The sequence below is a fragment of the Catharus ustulatus genome, chromosome 2, assembly GCF_009819885.2.
Source record: "Catharus ustulatus isolate bCatUst1 chromosome 2, bCatUst1.pri.v2, whole genome shotgun sequence".
Lineage (NCBI taxonomy): Eukaryota > Metazoa > Chordata > Aves > Passeriformes > Turdidae > Catharus > Catharus ustulatus.
Genome location: NC_046222.1, coordinates 49,107,459 through 49,125,148, shown reverse-complemented (window position 1 = coordinate 49,125,148; position 17,690 = coordinate 49,107,459). Strand labels below are relative to the sequence as shown.

At 36.9% G+C, this 17,690-nt stretch overlaps 1 protein-coding gene across 3 annotated transcripts in view; it reads right to left on the bottom strand.

The window, feature by feature from the left end:
- SGCG (sarcoglycan gamma) overlaps positions 1 to 17,690 on the bottom strand; it is a 112,132-nt gene that overhangs the window by 32,833 nt on the left and 61,609 nt on the right. For all 3 annotated transcript variants that reach the window (XM_033052017.2, XM_033052018.2, XM_033052019.2), the window contains 2 exons: positions 13,336 to 13,437; positions 9,075 to 9,162 (listed from right to left, as the gene is read on the bottom strand). In XM_033052017.2, the coding sequence (XP_032907908.1) occupies positions 9,075 to 9,162; positions 13,336 to 13,437 (190 nt within the window). The remainder of the gene's footprint in view (positions 1 to 9,074; positions 9,163 to 13,335; positions 13,438 to 17,690) is intronic.

Sequence of the window (17,690 nt, the reverse complement as noted above, 5' to 3'; positions counted from 1 at the left end):
ATAGGCTTTTATAAAAATGGGAATAATTTTATGTAAGGAAAAGTAGCCATTAATTTCTCTTAATGATATTCCACAATACATATAAACTAGCTATATTGCAGTAACACTAATTGTATTGTAATCCCAGTGAGATTAATTTTCAACTCACAAACAGCAGCCAAACTCAGCATCTGAAAGTGTAATCTCCTAATGCCTAAGTGTGTTTTGTTTGCCACTCTAGCATATTAACTACAAGTCAGCTAATAGTATATAATGACATTTGCTGATAAAATCCTATGATTAAAAATGCAACCTGACTGAATGCAGGTCATAGAAAGTATAAATACATGTATTTATAGAAAGCAAAAAGTTTTCTGCTTGATGTCAGATGTGTATAATGACATTTGCTGATAAAATCCTATGATTAAAAATGCAACCTGACCGAATGCAGGTCATAGAAAGTACAAAAATATGTATTTATAGAAAGCAGAAAGTTTTCTGCTTGCTGTCACGTGTCACACGAATTTCCAGGCCAATGGGTTATTCTTGCTAATCAGGCTGATTATTGCCCATTGTTTCTGTGTGTTTCCTCCTGTAATGTGCAGCCCTGAAGCAGACTTTGTAAGTGATCTTCACATCACGTACCTCTTGAGAGTGAGGATGCTGCTTTAAATGATGAACTTTTTTTTCCAAAAAGAAACTGACATACTGCTGAACAGTCCTCATTTTCTTTGTCCTCCTCACTCTTTACTTCCCTGGAGATTTTCCAGGGAAGGAAGCTCTTTTGTTTAGTGGTTCAATTTCAGTTGAAAAGCATTTTAATAAACTGCCTTCTACTGCTACACAACCTTTGAATTCCCGGCCAATACAAATATAGATGTACCAGACAGCAAAGGATCTTCTGTCAAAAACAGAGCCTGCCATAAAATAAATATCCACAAATGCTTAATGCCAATGAAATTTGAGGAGTCTGAAATTTGAAGAGTCTGCCTACGTGTTACCAGCAGGCAGACTCTTCAAATAGTTCTGCCAAATACTAAGCTTTTTCAGTGTGTCTTTAGATCTTCCAGAAGAAAAGGCTTTCCAACATTGGATTTACTTCTAGCATTAAGTAATTTCATATCTTTTATTTTCTTAGTCTCTTTTCTTATGTTATCATTTCCAATTAACCTATGGGTGTCACCTACTCCATATATTTTGCTCTTCTACCACCTAGAATCATTGACGTATTGGGCATACACCAAAATCCTGAGTGCTCTTTGGTGTTCCCATGCAATTTGCTTTTTTAGTTAATTTTTATTAAACTAAAGCACTTACTAAAGCACTTTTAAGATCTCATTAAAGATGTTTTAAAAATACTCTTACACATTCAGTTCTCATTCCATGAGTGATAGAATACAATACCAATAAAGTCCTTACTTCCAGAAGCATAAAATTAGTTATATTTTCATATGGAATGGTATGATATTTCATTAGAACAAAGGTATTACTACAAAGAATATGCAGCACATTGCACATATACATTTTATGTTGATATCATACATCTCTCATAGCTTTGAACAACAACTCTAATACATTAATAGAACACTTGCTGCTCCTGTTTCCTCTTTTTCTCTCAGTTCTCCTTTTATGCAATGGATGAAACAATTATGTCCTCTCCGATCAAAGTAAGAGTGCCTTACTGTCACCACTGTTTATGCTTTGTTGTTATCTATGATTGAACACAAGTCTAGAGATCTTAAAAAATTGGTCACCTTTTCTCACATGCTTAATGAATCCAAATTTTGTTGCATAATAAAGAGCTCCGACAGGAAAAGCTGAAACACACAGTTCTCAGACAGATAAGGTGAAAAGGAAAATACTAAAGGAGTTGAGGCATGATAATTTGAAACCCTGTATGCAGAGAGGATAGCTGATCTGAGTCTCTCATTCCTAAGCGAGTACTTGAACTACTTCATCATCTGTATAATGGATATTCTTCTTTCCCTTTTCTTCTTTTTAAGAAAAAAAGAAAGCCACGAGTGTACTTTCATAAGGTTAACTCCTGCACTGTGTTTCAGCAGTATTCTAAGCATACCTCTGTGTGAGAGGATCAGCTGAACAGACAGGGCATGATTCAATTCACAACATCACTGTCTAGTACCATCATACATTCTTTCGTGTTCTCTGCCCAGCCTTCAGCTTATTTCAGACATCCTAGAGTATCTAGGACTTCTATATCAGACCAGAAAGTCTGACATGGGGTCTGTATGCAACGTGAGCCCTTCCAGTGTGTCAGCTGAAGACTGGGCAAGATGGAATCAGAAGAATGCAAGCCAGAGGTCACCTCTGTATGTCCTACCTCCTAAGCACATCAGGGTCAGTTTGGCTGGAAGTTAGATAAAGGTACTCAGGGTCTTGTTCAGGTGAAATTTTAATACCTCTGAGGAAGGGGATTTAGCAGCCTCCTTGAGCAATCTGTTCCCACGGTTAACCATTCTAACATTTGGACCCTTCTATCCACTTGCATTTTGCCTCTCTGCAACCCATGACTATTGCCTTTTGCCCTCTTGCTGTGCACCCTGAGTCTGGTAGAAACTGGACAGTGGGAAATGGCCTCAACCAAAGGAGGTTCATGTTTGATATTAGGAAAAATTTCTCCACTAAGAGTGGTTAAACCTTAGAACAGATTACCTAGGGAAGTGGCTCCAAAAGTGTTCAAAAAATGAGCAGATGTGGCACTTCGTGATACACTTTAGCTGGCACTCAGTCAAAGGTAGGACTTGATCTTGGAGGTCTTTTTCAACCTTATTGATTTTATGATTTATTTTGTCTCCAGCCTTCCTAGTATCAGGCGCAAGTTAGAAGTTCTCATTAAGCTTTCTTTTCTTGCCAACACAACCTCTATGGACTCCTATATGTCATGTGCTTCCACTCCCTGGCCATCTGCATAGCTCCCTGTGGGTGCCTCCTCTACTGGCTCCAGGGCTCCACAGTATTCCACCTGCAGCCTCCCAGGCAAGGGATGATGCAGCCCAGTGTGCTCTTAGTGCTCATGACCACAAGGCTACACTGCAGGCACATGTTCAAGCTGCTCGTCAGGACTGGTAGCACCTTCTGCAGACTTGCTGCACAAATGCAGGGGTGTGGCTCCTTTTTGGGCAGCAGCTGCCATCAGGGTTCGAAACCACTGTTGTGTTTGAAGTCAGTAGGATTTTAGATGTACTTAAATATCCAAATTCTATCTTAGATTATAGTCTCAGTAAATTTCTGCCACTTTAAGCTAACCTTTACAAATTCATCTACCATTAACCGGTGCAAAAAATTCAATTATCTATCCTCACCTTTAGCAGTAACTACTACCTTCTAATTACCACCCAATTACTTATGTTAATGATTACTGAAACCAAAATAGATTTGGGACTGCAAATTTAATGAAACAAAATTGAGAAGGTTATACAATCTTTAATAATGCCCCTTTTTTCATTTATTTTGAATTATTCCCTCCCATTGGAATAAAGAGACAATGAAGCTACTCAGATGAGTAATTTCTCTCTGATGACAGACAGGTATCCCCCAAATGGTTATTGTCCAAGCAAAAAATGGTTTCCCAAATATTAGTATTTTTTTTCAGAGCCAAAGTCTGTTGACTTATGTCCTCTTCTGGACTCAATGAGAAGAAAAGTGACAGCATAGGATTCAAGTGCCCTGGGCCATGTTAAATTTCATCTTAATGTAATGCTGTCATATTTAACAAGTTGGAAATGCACATTATCATAGAATGATCTGGGTTGGAAGGGACTTTAAAGAATGTGTAGTTTCAATCCCTTGAAATGGGAAGGCGCACCTTCCACTAGATCAGGCTTCTCAAAGCTCCATCCAAGCCTGGTCTTGAACACCTCCAGGGATGGGGCAGCTACAGTTTCTCTGGGCACACTGTTCCAGTGCCCCTCCACCCTCACAATAGCTATCTGATTAACTCCTAGAGGATGTTTTAGTACTGGCTTAAGTCAGCCTGTCTGACTCTGAACATCATCATGTATTTCTTCATAAAGATTATTGGATTTGGGGATAGGGTGTGTGAATCTTGTGATGGTAAGCACCTTACTCTACATGGTGCATGGACCATCAATGGCATTTTTTTCAGAAGAGGATATTTTTCATTTGAGTCTAAATATTTAACTGCAGTTTGATTTGCTTAGCTAGCTCTCATTTAAATGTATCTTGGATATTTCTTACTGTTTTCTGCTATTTGCTTAAATTCTTTGGAACATGATGTACATTTAAACACACAATGGTCTCACAAAAGACTAAAAGCATTTGCATTTAGTGCATATTAAAAAGCATGTGTATTTAATGTATATTCTCTTAAAAAAGCAGAATTGGTTAAAACATCTGTAGGATGTTTTAGCAGCCACCTGTCGTTCTCTAAATCTTATATATCTAACCAAATTTTACTTTAAAATAAACTAGCACGTATGTCTTGATACGATCAGATTCACTGGTAGCTTAAATTTTTATACTTTAGGAAGTAAACATTCCTACTTTAATCTCCTTGGAATAAATAGTGTAAATTCCTGATCATAGGAAGACTTAATCATCTCAAAAAGACTTCAATGAATTTTCAGATTTATCCTTCTATTAATTGCTCCTATGTTGTATCTTCCTTTCTTACAGCTCAGCTGGGCAGCAAATAAAGTTATGCAAATAATCATCTTCTTGCAGACAAAAATCTTCAAGAAATACATTCTGCCTTTTATCTTAAAGATAAGAAGGAATTTATTTGGACAAAAATGGGGCTTTTAATGAAAGACTTCTGGGAAAAACAAAGAAAGAAAAGCTAAATGATTTTACAATGTCATTAAGTTTATGAAACTGGCTTCAGGGTTTTCCCTGTGAAAACAAGATCAAACTCTTCTTAGAGTCATCATGCTTCCTTAGCACTGTTTTCTTTTTCCTATGCCTATTATGAAAAAATACCATTATTTGAAAATGAAAAATTAAAATGCTGATAAGAAAACTGTACATGATTTGACTTTGGAAAGCAGTGGTTTTCTAAATGGCAATTATTAGTGCTAAAGCAATGTATGAGGTACTGACACTCATCTGTTTCCTCAGAATGTTGTTCCAGTCTGAAAAAAGAGATAGCACAAATACTCTCATTGTAACAGCTGTTCAGATTAATGTTATTGACATGAAAATAGTCTTTAAGCAGAATTTTAACTGTAATTCTGTTTTCACACTGCATAAGCCATTTTGACTTTCACAATATTCCCATGCTTTCTGAGTGAAGCTGATTTCATGCTTAACAATGCAGAACAGCTTCATAATCCAACTATCTAAATAAATTCCTACAAGCTTTAAACACTTTAAACTGAACCATGACCTGATGTTACTATTCCTTGGCATAAAAAATTGAACTAGGAAGAGGATCAGCAATCCATTCTACTGGAATGTGTTCTCAAACCTTTCATGACTTTGAAAATATCTTTTTGTCTTTTAAAGTTTTTAATTAAAAAAAAAATTTCTCCTGAAAAAGACATCTTACAAGGAGAATTTAGGATCTTCTGTAGTTTGAAGTCTCCTTACATGGTCTTTGAAAGACAGATATGTTAAAAATCTGGTTCTACATTTCAGCAGTGACATTTGAAAACCTGCTACTCTTCAATGACTTATTATCCATGACTGGAACATAAATGGAAAAACCGACTGTATAATTTTCATCTCCTGATAACCTGTATATAGAAGCCTATGTTTATTTAGGTAAAACATAATTTACTGTTTGATAATCAATGTTGCTCTTACTGATTTGGTAATTGACTATACAGTCTCTATGTTTCTTTTATAAATAACATATTTAACACCCCTTATTATTGAAAAAGTTTGACAAGTTTTTTGCACTAAGTTGATTTATTATTGATCAGGATATAAATCAAAAGTTCTGCTTAGTTTTTTTATTCTAGGAGTGAATACAGCTTTGAAGTGGTTAAGAACAAGAACCTTGGAGATCATAATTAGCAGCTTTCTTGGATTACCAAAGAAAGTTCTAGAGATTTCAGTTTTGAAAGTTTATAAGCAAACTGTAACAATGACACCAGAATCTTATTCATAACTTTAAGGAGAGGAGCTATTCTAAGGAAAATATTTACCATCTGTTCTGTACACATTGTTGACTTGCCTATAAACAACTCTCCACAGTTTTCTGAATTCCTTAAGACTATCAAGCCTGTACATTCCCAGAACAATGATTTCCTTAGATTCTTTCCTTGCTGTCTGTTGGCCAATATTCTTTTAAGTCCCATTTCTCCTAGAAATATTAACAAAGAAATTACTTCCCTTAAATAAAGCTCTTATATCCTTTCATGCCTTGTTGTTTTGTTCTTCTTCATTTATTTGTACAAAATAATTAAAACAAAATGGGTATTTTTGTCATCCAGGGGGGCACTGAAGTAAAAAACTGCAAAGAACGTACAGTAATTTCACGATTATAAGCCGCACGTCCGGGTGTCGGCAACTGTCTTGGGTTACAATACAGAGTGTGATAAAAGGTATCTATTCTATCACCATCTGTTGAGGGTGGGGGCAGTGATCCTTATCTCAACGGGAGATGTTCTGCTAATGGGTCATCCACTGAAACCAGGCGGGGCATTGTTCTTTATCTTTTCACAACCCATCCTTCCTCCAGCGAGTCATTTTCTGCTAATGGCCCATTGAGTCCCACTGTGCGACTGATAAAATTACTGCATCCCATTGGAAGTTGCTCCAGCCAGGGGGAAGAGCCCAACATTTCTCACCAAGATAAAAACAGAGGTTTGGGGACACTAAGGGAGCCCCTTTCTCCTCTGGACTCCAGAGGAAAACCAGACTTCTCCACATCACCACTGGACATCTGGAGGGAAACTGCACCTTCTGCAGGAGCACTGCTCCAGCTGAATCACATCTGTCACTGCAGGAGGATGGAGCCACCATTTTCCTCAGTTTAGTATCAATTGATGTTATAAACTGCTAAACCCAGACATCTTCACATTATTACACTTAATGCACTTTGTCAGGGTTTGGAGTTTGTTTCTCTGTAGTACTGTATTTCTATTTTAATTTCCCTAGAAAAGAACTGTTATTCCTAATTCCCATATCTTTACCTGAAAGCCCCTTGATTTCAAAATTCTAATAATTTGGAGGGAGGGGGTTTATATTCTCCATTTCAAAGAGAAGTTGCTGCCTTTCTCAGCAGACACCTGTCCTCCAAACTAAAACAGCAACTATTCATTCTTTGTCCATATATAAGCCACACCTGATTATAAGCCGCACTTTGGGTTCAGACCAAAATTTTAGTCAAAATGGTGCGGCTTATAATCGTGGAATTACTGTAATTGGTTGTTTTTTTAAAACTTATGATTCCCTATTATTTTGAAAGCATTATTTTCCTGGCAAGCAGTTTTTAGAGTATTGGCATTTAGTGAGATTCTGAAAGCAGTGTAATTATGGGTCACAGGACAATGCTCAACATCTACATGTTTCAAAAAACAATGTCCACACAACTCCTCCAAAAAGTATTTCATGCAGATGAACTGAGGGGCATGCAGAAGCTTTAAAGAAGAGTGATCATGTTGGAAGTTGCTCACATTTTATGTCTTTTTAGTACATCTGTGATTCATGAGGGAATGTATAATGTGTGCCTGTTATCTTCATAGAGGGAATTTCACAGAAACTCTAGTAAAGATTTATTTCACATCTCTCTTGTGAATTACTTCTGTTGAAGACTGGGTATTTAAGACGTTCTTAGTAACTTATTAAATTCTTTTAACAGATCATTTGAATCACAATTTCCATGAGTTAAAAGGTATTTTTGTTACAATCTTGTGAGACATGCGATATTATATTGTCATCTCTGGAACAATTCCAAGCTTATCTGTATGACTCCTACACAACTGCAACTAGTCCTATTTATAAGATGACTAGAGTTTTAAGACATAATTCCAGCACGCTGGCAACTGTGGAAGATATTAACTCTTAGCAAAGGCTTGTTCATATAAAGTAAACATGCCACACTCCTTTTGATAAATATTTAGGAGTATTTCCTTAAGATAAGTCATTCAGATCTTTATGATTGACTGAATCTAAAAAAGGGAATTTGAAAACATTTAAAGGCTGACTTTTGATAAAGTGTATAATTATACATTTTTAAGAGGAAGAACAGGCTCCCTTATATATTTTAATTTTTTCCCTTTTTTTTTTGGAAAACAGGCTTGCAAAACATTCTATGAATTTAAATGGTAATTCTTCAAACAGGAGTTGTCACAGAAGTTACATAGTCTCAACAGCTTATAAAAATCGCTCATCAATGCTCTGCTGGGTCCCAATTTAGCAAACTACTTAAACATATCAGGTTAGGCTACTATTAAATAAGCAGAAATTTATGCTTTGCTGCCTGAGTACCTTGTAAGAAATGAGTTAAAAATTGTTACATTTTTCTCCAATGTCAAGTAAAGGTTGAAAAATAGTAACAAAGCTAAGAAAAAATTTGTCATAGCTCACACACACTGTTGTCATTCTTGACTTAAAAATAATGATTTAAAGAGTAAGGTCTGCTTATTTTTGCTGCCAAGATCTCTCACTTACATCTGTCTAGATTTATTGATTTCACGGAGTAAACCAATGTATTTTACTGCTACCATAGATAGTAGAAGATATAAATGTCCGAGTTTTGAACTTGAATTTTTTTTGATGTCTGCTTAAATGTGTTAGTCTCTAGAATACTAGGAAATAAAGAGAGACTCCAGCCATGTTTTCTTGTTGCATTTTCTCAGAAATTGATTCACAACTACCAATAGATATTGGAAAAAAGGAAAAAGGAAGAAGGAAAAAGGGTAACTTTTGCAGAGACCTTTCTTGCATAACTCTGCAATAAAGAAGTGCTTCAAATATTTAAACGATTAATGTTTAACTGAGAAATTGAAAATATGCTGCTGCTTTTTACTGAGTGCCAGGTGGACTATTCAAATATGACCATCACAGTAATAAATAATCATGTGTTTAGTACTTTATATCCCAAATCTCTGCACAAATATTCACTACGTTTCCAAAGCAGTGGACAAGGAATAATCACTCACACTTACCCACATTTAATCTGCCTGTGACTTCCCCGTTTGAATTGCGAGCATTCACGGTCACATTGTGAGTAGACTGGAGAAGCAGTGATGAGTCCTGAAGAATAGAGAAAGAAAAAAAGTATGTTGGACAGAACAGATAGAATTGTGAACAATTTTCAAAATTTAGTCTACTGTTGATATCAACTCAGCTGCTGAAAGGTCTTTGCAGCTACAAAACTATCCACAGATCTCATCAAATAATGTGGGCAGATATTTCTGATTACCACAAGTATATCAGATTTAAAGTAAGAAAAATAATTAAAGGGAATACATCAGGTGAACAAAATCTGAATTACTGGACCAATGAGCATAGCTGCTAACATTTTATCTTTTGGAAAAAATGCTTTAGTACTACATTTACTACCTTACAGTACACAACAGAGACTCCTAGAAGACAGCCATTTAATTGGGTGTGAGCACTCTACTTTGAGAATTATCCTGGTGAGAAACATGCATGTTCATTCTGCTTCCTCAGTGGTCCACACTATCTCTAGGCTGTGGCCTAATTTTGGCACCTGGCACTGACTCTCCAGGCAAGGAAGCTGCCACAGTGAGTGATGGAGAGAGCGGCAGGTTGACTAGAACAATGCTGATTTTAACAGATGACAGTACAGGTGATTTTCAGGGTAGTCATAGTGGCTACTGTCTTTACTTGACATAAAGTATCGGAAAGTTATCTGGGGACACAAAATCTTATCACGCTCATTTGGATCAGCAAACTGTAAATACACTGGTAGGCTTCAAAAAAAGGGGAGGAAGTTTTCTGCACTACAGGTGCTGTCATACTAAAGCATACTTTGTGTCTAAAGGACAAGGACTCACAAAGTGATAAGAAGTGCCTGAACAGATCTCAGTTGCCAAAGTATCAGGGAATACATGATGTGAAGAGGGTATAGTCCAGCTGCCTGCTTGTGACCTCAGTGGAGACACCCATTCCTAAATAAATGAGTTTCTAACCATTGGAATATTGTTAAAGGATCAGCCTGTTTCACAGCTATGGCTTCTAGTTATTTTCCTGGACTCACCAGAGACTATGCAGTACCTTGAAGGGCTAACCCCTGAAAATAACCCCAGGGTACGTTCCCATCTCAATTTAATGTTTAGAGTATGAGGCAACCTGAGAGTTTTAAACACTTTTTACGTGATGAATTTTACTACAAACACTTACTTACTTAGGTAGAAAGGGTCTCTCAAAAGAAATCATTATGTGAGCAAAATAAACACATCTCACTTTTTAAATTATATCAGAAAAACATGAAAGCTCACAGAATTAACACAAATAATGAAAAGTCTTAGGAAAAAAGTAAACCATGTATTAGAATGAACATTAATGGTAGTAAGTTAGTAGAAGAAGTGGAAAAGGAAGGTCAGCAAAGATTGGGGATTGAGTAAATAAAGTACATTGAAGTAAATCTGCTAAATGATCCACAAATCTGGGCATCGTTATTTACATTTATTTGATTGCCACTGGTTGATTAAAATAAGTATTAATTTGTGATATCAAATGAAAGTGTGAATAAACTGTACTCTAGACCTGCTACTGCCACATATGTGGTTTTGACTAATTAAAATTTAGTAACGTATTTAAAAATGCTTTTGTTTTATCTTTCCATGAAGATGTTTTAGCAAAGGTGCAATGATCTTGCCCACAGCTCTGCACTGGACTCATAATGAAGGCATAAACTTGTAATAGCCTCCAGAGACAATGCACAGCAAGTAGCTTTTCTTCTACATATTTTCTTAGCACTGTGGAGACCTCATTAGGTGAGAAAATCTGTTAGGAGACTGCAAGGAGAAAACTATTATAGCCAGGGAGAAAGCTGCCTTGAAAGCTGAGAGGGGCCCAGTTCTCCAAGACAAATTTAGAAAAAGAAAGCTTAAAAAATAAGTAACATTATGACAATAAACAGATAAATGGCAACTCAGGAGACCAAGCTGCAGGCAATTAAGCCTTGAGAGAATTCAAATATTTAAAGAAGCAAGGATACAAACAAAAAACTGATGAATTGTCAGTACGCAGAGAGAAGCAGTAGCCTGAAGGCTCTAATTAATGCATGCTACTAATGATCGTGATGGGTCATTGGACAACTAAGTTTATATTAGATGCTGCCACACCTCTTTTTCCTATATTGTACTAAATGCACTAAGAGCTGAAAGGAATATCAAGAGAGCACAAATGGCAGCTTAACACTGCATAATGATCTTTGGGACTAGAGGGAGTTCTTAACATTAGCTGCGCTGGTCTTAAAAAGTTACATTTTCTTACTGGATAAACAACCCCAAGGGAAATTCAACAAAGCATATAAATACTTTTCTCACTGCCTGTGAGGCAGAAAAGAATATAGTATAAGAAGCTAAATGGAAATACAGATATTGTAATGAAATTTCACTGTCTTAATTAAGAATTGTTCCTGGCACTGGAAATACTTGTTGAAAAAAGAAAGAGAAAAGCTCAATTAAGTAAAACATGTAGGCATTGCTTAAATTTTAGTAAATCACGCATATTAACAACCTCATTCTGATAAATTTATGTACAGTAAATTCACGAATACCAGCCGCACTGAGTATAAGCCGCATCTCTGGGTGTTGGCAAATATTTCGGTTTTTGTCCATAAATAAGCCACACCCAAGTATAAGCCGCTCTGTCGTTCGCAGCAAGGACCCGCGTGCGACAAAGTTGCCAAATATTAACAGAACGGCGGCAGGGCGGGGTTTACTGGCTCGGCTGGGGCTGTGCAGGCTTGGCCCGCTAGGGGCTGCTGACGGGGCCAGGTAGCCCAGCCCGGCACTGCCGCTCGGTGGGGCCACTGGGTTCGATCACCACGGCCCAGCGCTGCCCTGTGGTGGCAGGCAGGGACGGAGCCCCCCGCCGCCTCCCAGAGCCGCGGCAGGGGCGGCCCGGGTCCCCCCCCTCCTCCCAGAGCCGCGGCAGGGGCGGCGCGGAGTCCCCCGTCTCTTCCCCGGGCTGTGGGAGGAGGGAAGGAAAGACCTCTCCCTCCTCTCTCCCCGCCCCCCGTGCTGCCTGCAGGCAGCCAGGCTCCACCCGCGGTACAACAGAGTAGCGATTTGTAACAATCGCAAAATGCCGACTTTGCAGCTGCTCGGCTCGGCACTCTGGCAGGCACTTCTGAGGTTGTAAATGTCAGAAAATTATTCACATATTAGCTGCTCCTGATTATTAGCCGCATTTCCGGTTTAGGAGCAAAATCTTAGTCAAATTGGTGCGGCTTGTATTCGTGAAATTACTGTACATTTTCTCTTGCTATAGCAGTATAAACACTTTTTTCCTAGGTTCAGAAAAGTCACATGGCTGGTTATTTCTTCCCATGTAAGAGCCATATTTGGCTTTTACTGTCACTGAATTAAATGAAATGTCCCATTGGTTGATGATAATATTTACAAAACATAAGACTTTATTTTGTGAGATATTGGACTATGGACAATAGTTCTGAAAAGTATTTCTCGTATTGGCCAGAAGCAGACATTTCTCTACAAAAACTTCACTGGAATAAGTTTCAGAGTCCCCCTGGATAAAATCCAGATCAGATTGTCACTTCCTTTTTCTAAACCCACAACTGTCACACCTTTCCTATTCTTGGTGACACTTTAAAGTTAATAATTTTGATAAATATTTGACCAAGAATGGTATTTCTTTTTTACCTCACTAGTAACAACAACAACAACAACAACAAACTTTTATGTCTAGGTAAACTAGATTAAATACTAAGTCTTTCCATTTAGACTTGTACATTTTATATACATAAATATATAAGTATGCCAGACATTTCATGGCATTGTCCTTGAAGTGAAAAAAACTAAATATTTTAGAGAAATCAAAACTTTCCATTGGGATCCACTAATTTTAGAGATAATGAAACTATACTGTAGTGCATGAATAAACAAAACAGTTTCCTAGAGAAGCCTATATTAAAAAATAATCTCAGTAAAAATAATGAAAATCCTTTCTATACACTCCTCAAGTTTTAGCATGACTTACATAAGATAACAATTATAATTCCTGTTTGAGCTGCTTATCACATGCCTAAGAGATAAATTTTAATTCTACCAAAGCTTCGTATCACTGACCTTGTAAAGTCTGCAGAAATGTGTATACAGATATGCATGAGTATGCATATATTTTTTTTTCACATGACAGAAATCATGGAAAGTTCAATGATTCAGAAGTGTATTCATTTTATTTAGCATTACTGCAAGATTATCCACTTACCACTCTCGAATGGATTTCTTTGGCATAAAGAGGGAACAGGAATTCAGATTCCCCTTCCAGTCGAAGGCCTTCTTTCGTAACTCGCAGGTGTCCCATTCCAGTCTGAGAAGATGTGAGAATTGTGCAGAATTTACTATTGTTGCTGTGTTTGTTTTGTGTTCTTTTCATGAATTAAACACTTTCAGAGCTGCCTGCCCTGAGTCTACCAATAAATAGTAATGCATTTAAAATTTTGAAAATTCCTTATTTCTTTCCAGGAGTAATTTTCTATGAGAAATTGCAGATTTCATGAAGTTATTAAACTTGTTTGCTTTTTCTAATTGGGGTGGGGGAAGAGTGTGGAGTGGAAATACAGTTTTATAGTAGTTAAATTAAAAAGAAGTGCATTTGTATTGACTGTGCTATAACAGATTTTGTACTTGCCTTCTAAAAATGTAAGGAACAATAAACTTTTACACATGACTACTCACATACAAAACCTTACATTAACATCTCAGGGTTCATTCTATCAGTAATATAAATCTATAAAACAGGCAAAGAGGAATTTTAACTTGCTTTCATTTTCAGCAATTTTAATTAAGTTTTAATTCATCGGTTTAGATTTTTTCTTCTTTAATTGTAGGTGAAGGCTCTGTATCTCATTATCATGCACCTTTTCCTCTATCACCTGCTTCTCAGTTTTCTCATCCTTTCTTCATCATTCCCTCCTGCTTTCAGTCCAATTATTCTTTCCAGCTGACAACTCCTTTCCTTCTTTTTCCTTCCTTTCACCATTATCACAGAACTGATAATGTAAAAAATGAGTGAGGAATTACTTCAGTTAGTACAATTGAGGGTTTGTAGGCTTCAGATGGAAGGTATTTCACAAGTATTTAGCTGATTTGTAAAGCATTCACCCCTTTCCCTGACATAAAGATTGACAGAGAATGTGCCAAAAAAAAAAAAAAAAAAAAAAAAAAAGGAAACAAAGCAGTCTTCCAGTTTGGCCACATGAAAATATTTCAAGACAACTGCTGCAAAATACAACGAGCAGATGGATGGGCTAAATAAAAAACAATAAACCCAGAAAAGTATTTCCACTCCAAACAGTTTTTAGGTAATTCTCCATGTAAGCAGAAGACACACAAAACAGGCCACCAATTACATCAATAAATTGTTCACCTAATGAATTACGCTCGCCACTGATAAAAGTTATAATTGAAGAGATGGTAATTGCTTTCAAATATATATCCTGACTAATCAGATTATATATGTATATATGTAATGCTAAGTAACATATCAAACCAGTTTTCCATGAAAAATCATAGCTATTTTTTTAGCAGGCCTGGAAAGAGACAGAGAAACAAGTTTTGCTTAAATTCCACAAGGTGAGAAATGTTCATTCACTCCACTGGAGAGTACAACCACAATTCTTCCTCAGCAAGATTTGCTTCAGGAAAGAGGCTTTTAGAACAGCTATTTATGGAACCTGCTTTTCAGGGTCAAATATCTTACTGTTTTGAAATACATAATGTAGTGACTTTTCTAAGTGAAAACAGATATGGTTTCCAAATACTAGACCACTGCAAAGCTTTTAAAATGTACTCAGTATATACTGATACATCCCATAAGGCAAACTGAAATAATACCTAGGATGAACTTTTATAATGACAATTCCTAGACAGCACTGACTGATTTAGAAATATGTTTTTCTAGTGAAGACTATGGACATGTCTAACCTGCAACACTCCAACATTATCAAGGCACACAGGTTTTAAGAAAAAATTTCTAAATAAATACCACCAAGTATCTCCTCTTTTATTAACCAAATTTAGGGTGTGATTATTTACTCTGAGCTCATACCTTTTCCCATTAGGTGAAAGTAGTTTATATTAGCTATCAGGTTTAAACAGAGATTGCATATTTCTGCAGAATATAAAGCAATAAATAAGTAATATATTATAGAAAAAGTACAAAAAAATGACATTGACAAATCTTAAATTTAAGAAGGCAGAGGAAGAAGTAGTAACTAATTCTTGCTCTGAAGCAGACCGGGGAAAATTAACAAACTCCTGGGTGGCAATCTCTGTCCTGCCTTTGGCAGGTAGAAATTTTTAGTAGAGACAAAAAAAAAAAAAATTTATGCGTAAAAAAATTACGCAATTTACTCATTCCACTCTTTCTAAAGGATTCAGGTTTCCCAGCAAAGATTATTGTGAAAATGCTATCTAGACAAGGAAATGTCTTTGACATAAAGAATAGTACGTCATATGACAAAACTCATCACTTCCAACTTATCTAAAAGTTCCTATTTTTTCAGTAAATCGAGTCATATCCCTCAGGATTACTTTGTATAAGTATGTCCTTGAGTAGGGTGTATTTTCTTCGTGAGATATTTAATTTAAGCATTGACACAAAGCTCACATTCTCCCATATTTGCCTAACAGCCTCATTATCCATTCTCATTGACCACTTGGGAAGTGCAAACCCAGGGAAATGTAGATTTAGGTTATGTGCATAAATGGCTATCTGTGAGGACTAACATAAACTTTGTAACATGCATGCAAACAATAAAAATGTGGATTTTATATAACGATCCCCACTTCTATTACCTCTGTGACTGCAAACAATTATTATGATCTTAGTAGCACAATATTTGAGCATCTTAAGATTGTAAAAAGTACTGAGTTATGAAGTACAGTGAGATAGGGGAATTCTATTATGCCCCTTTTAGAAATGGCAAATTGAAGTTATATGGAATATAAAAGAGAGGGATTTAGAATAAACAACCACCCCAATGCACTGAGATCCAATGCTACGTTCCATGAAAAGGCATAATAGTTACACATAATGTTCCCTCAACAAGCACTCTGCTTCTTACATTACCAATTGCTATTTACTGAGTATTGCAGCTGCCTCAGTGACAAATTTGATGCTTTCTGTTAAGGATTTAATTCTGTTCCTATTTAAATAACTGAATAAAAATGTTTCTACTGAACTGAGAAAAGGCACTCAATACCAGTTAGATGTAAACTTTGACGCAGTTGTACAACAAGCTATTGCTTAGGATGTGGAAACAAAAGTGCTTAATTAAACACAGGAGATGTATGGCAAGTCTGGATTCTGGTTATCCTGATGCTGGTGACTGTCACTGCTTCAGTTTGCTGTAACAAACTGTTGTACATACAGATGTAGCTGAGACTCGCATTTTGTAATTACTCAAAGCCCTCAGCAAGGCAGGGAGGCAGCTGTATAGCAGGGAAGAATGAAATGGCATCTCTAGACAGCAATCAGGTTTTATTGCTGCAAGGAGTTGACTAGTGTGGAAACCGCTGGTAGCTGCCAAACTCTTATGCACCAAAGATGCAACTTAGCATTAGTGTTCACAAAAGTGTGACCAGTTTTCATTTCAAAACTGCCTGACTTACTCTAATTGCAGCAACAGGATGTCTTCAACTGCAGAAAAAGTATTTTTTAATAATTTGAAAAATGCTCCCAAGCAGGTAAGTGCTTGGAGAAACAGAGACAAAGCCTTCTACCAAAAAAATCCGATCACTGAATCCTCATACAAGCTCATCAAAAGACTCCTTGATTGAGAAGTCCCAGTCTAAAAGACATTTGACATCTAGCTTTTCAGTGAATTATCTACACAGGGATACTCCAAACCAGTTGAAATAAGTAGCCACCACTGCAGAATCCTAAGGTAAGATGCACTGTGTTGTGGAACATCTGGATGGGAGGAACATCTTGGATATGTTATCATTCTCTTAAATTCTAAATACAGACTGCAGATCACTAGGAGTGGAAAATAAGCAGATGTAGCTCTAGGGCTCTTGCACTCAATGAGTTGCTCTCAGGTAGCTGAGCCTCATGCTGCTTATGGCATATGGAAGCAAAAGAGTATCAGGTGATTTTATCTAGGATTTACCTCCCAGGAATATGACAATGCAGGTCTGCTGCTGTAGGCATGTGGCCCTTAGAAATAAGCATGAGGCACGGGGAACAATCCACTCCGTTTAAAAATGAGTATTTCTAGTCACCTAAATTCCATCAATAAATATAGCTTTATTTTCCTACCAACAGTGAAACTTATACACACTGGCTCACTATATTCGGTCAATCATATGTCATACCATATCACATCACATCATCACTGTTTCTGCACCTTCTCAGCATTAGACTCATATGCACTCCTCAGACTCCTCTGAGTAAGAGAAATTGAACTTCTGCTCTGTGTACCAGCTAATAGCTGCAAGGGAAGATGTGTATTTTCTCCTTTTGGAGAGAAATCAAATATCGCAAACTCAGGCTGACCCATGTGTTAGCATGGTTGCACCAAAAAAAATTCTTGAAGTTGATTCCAACATTAGTTTTAA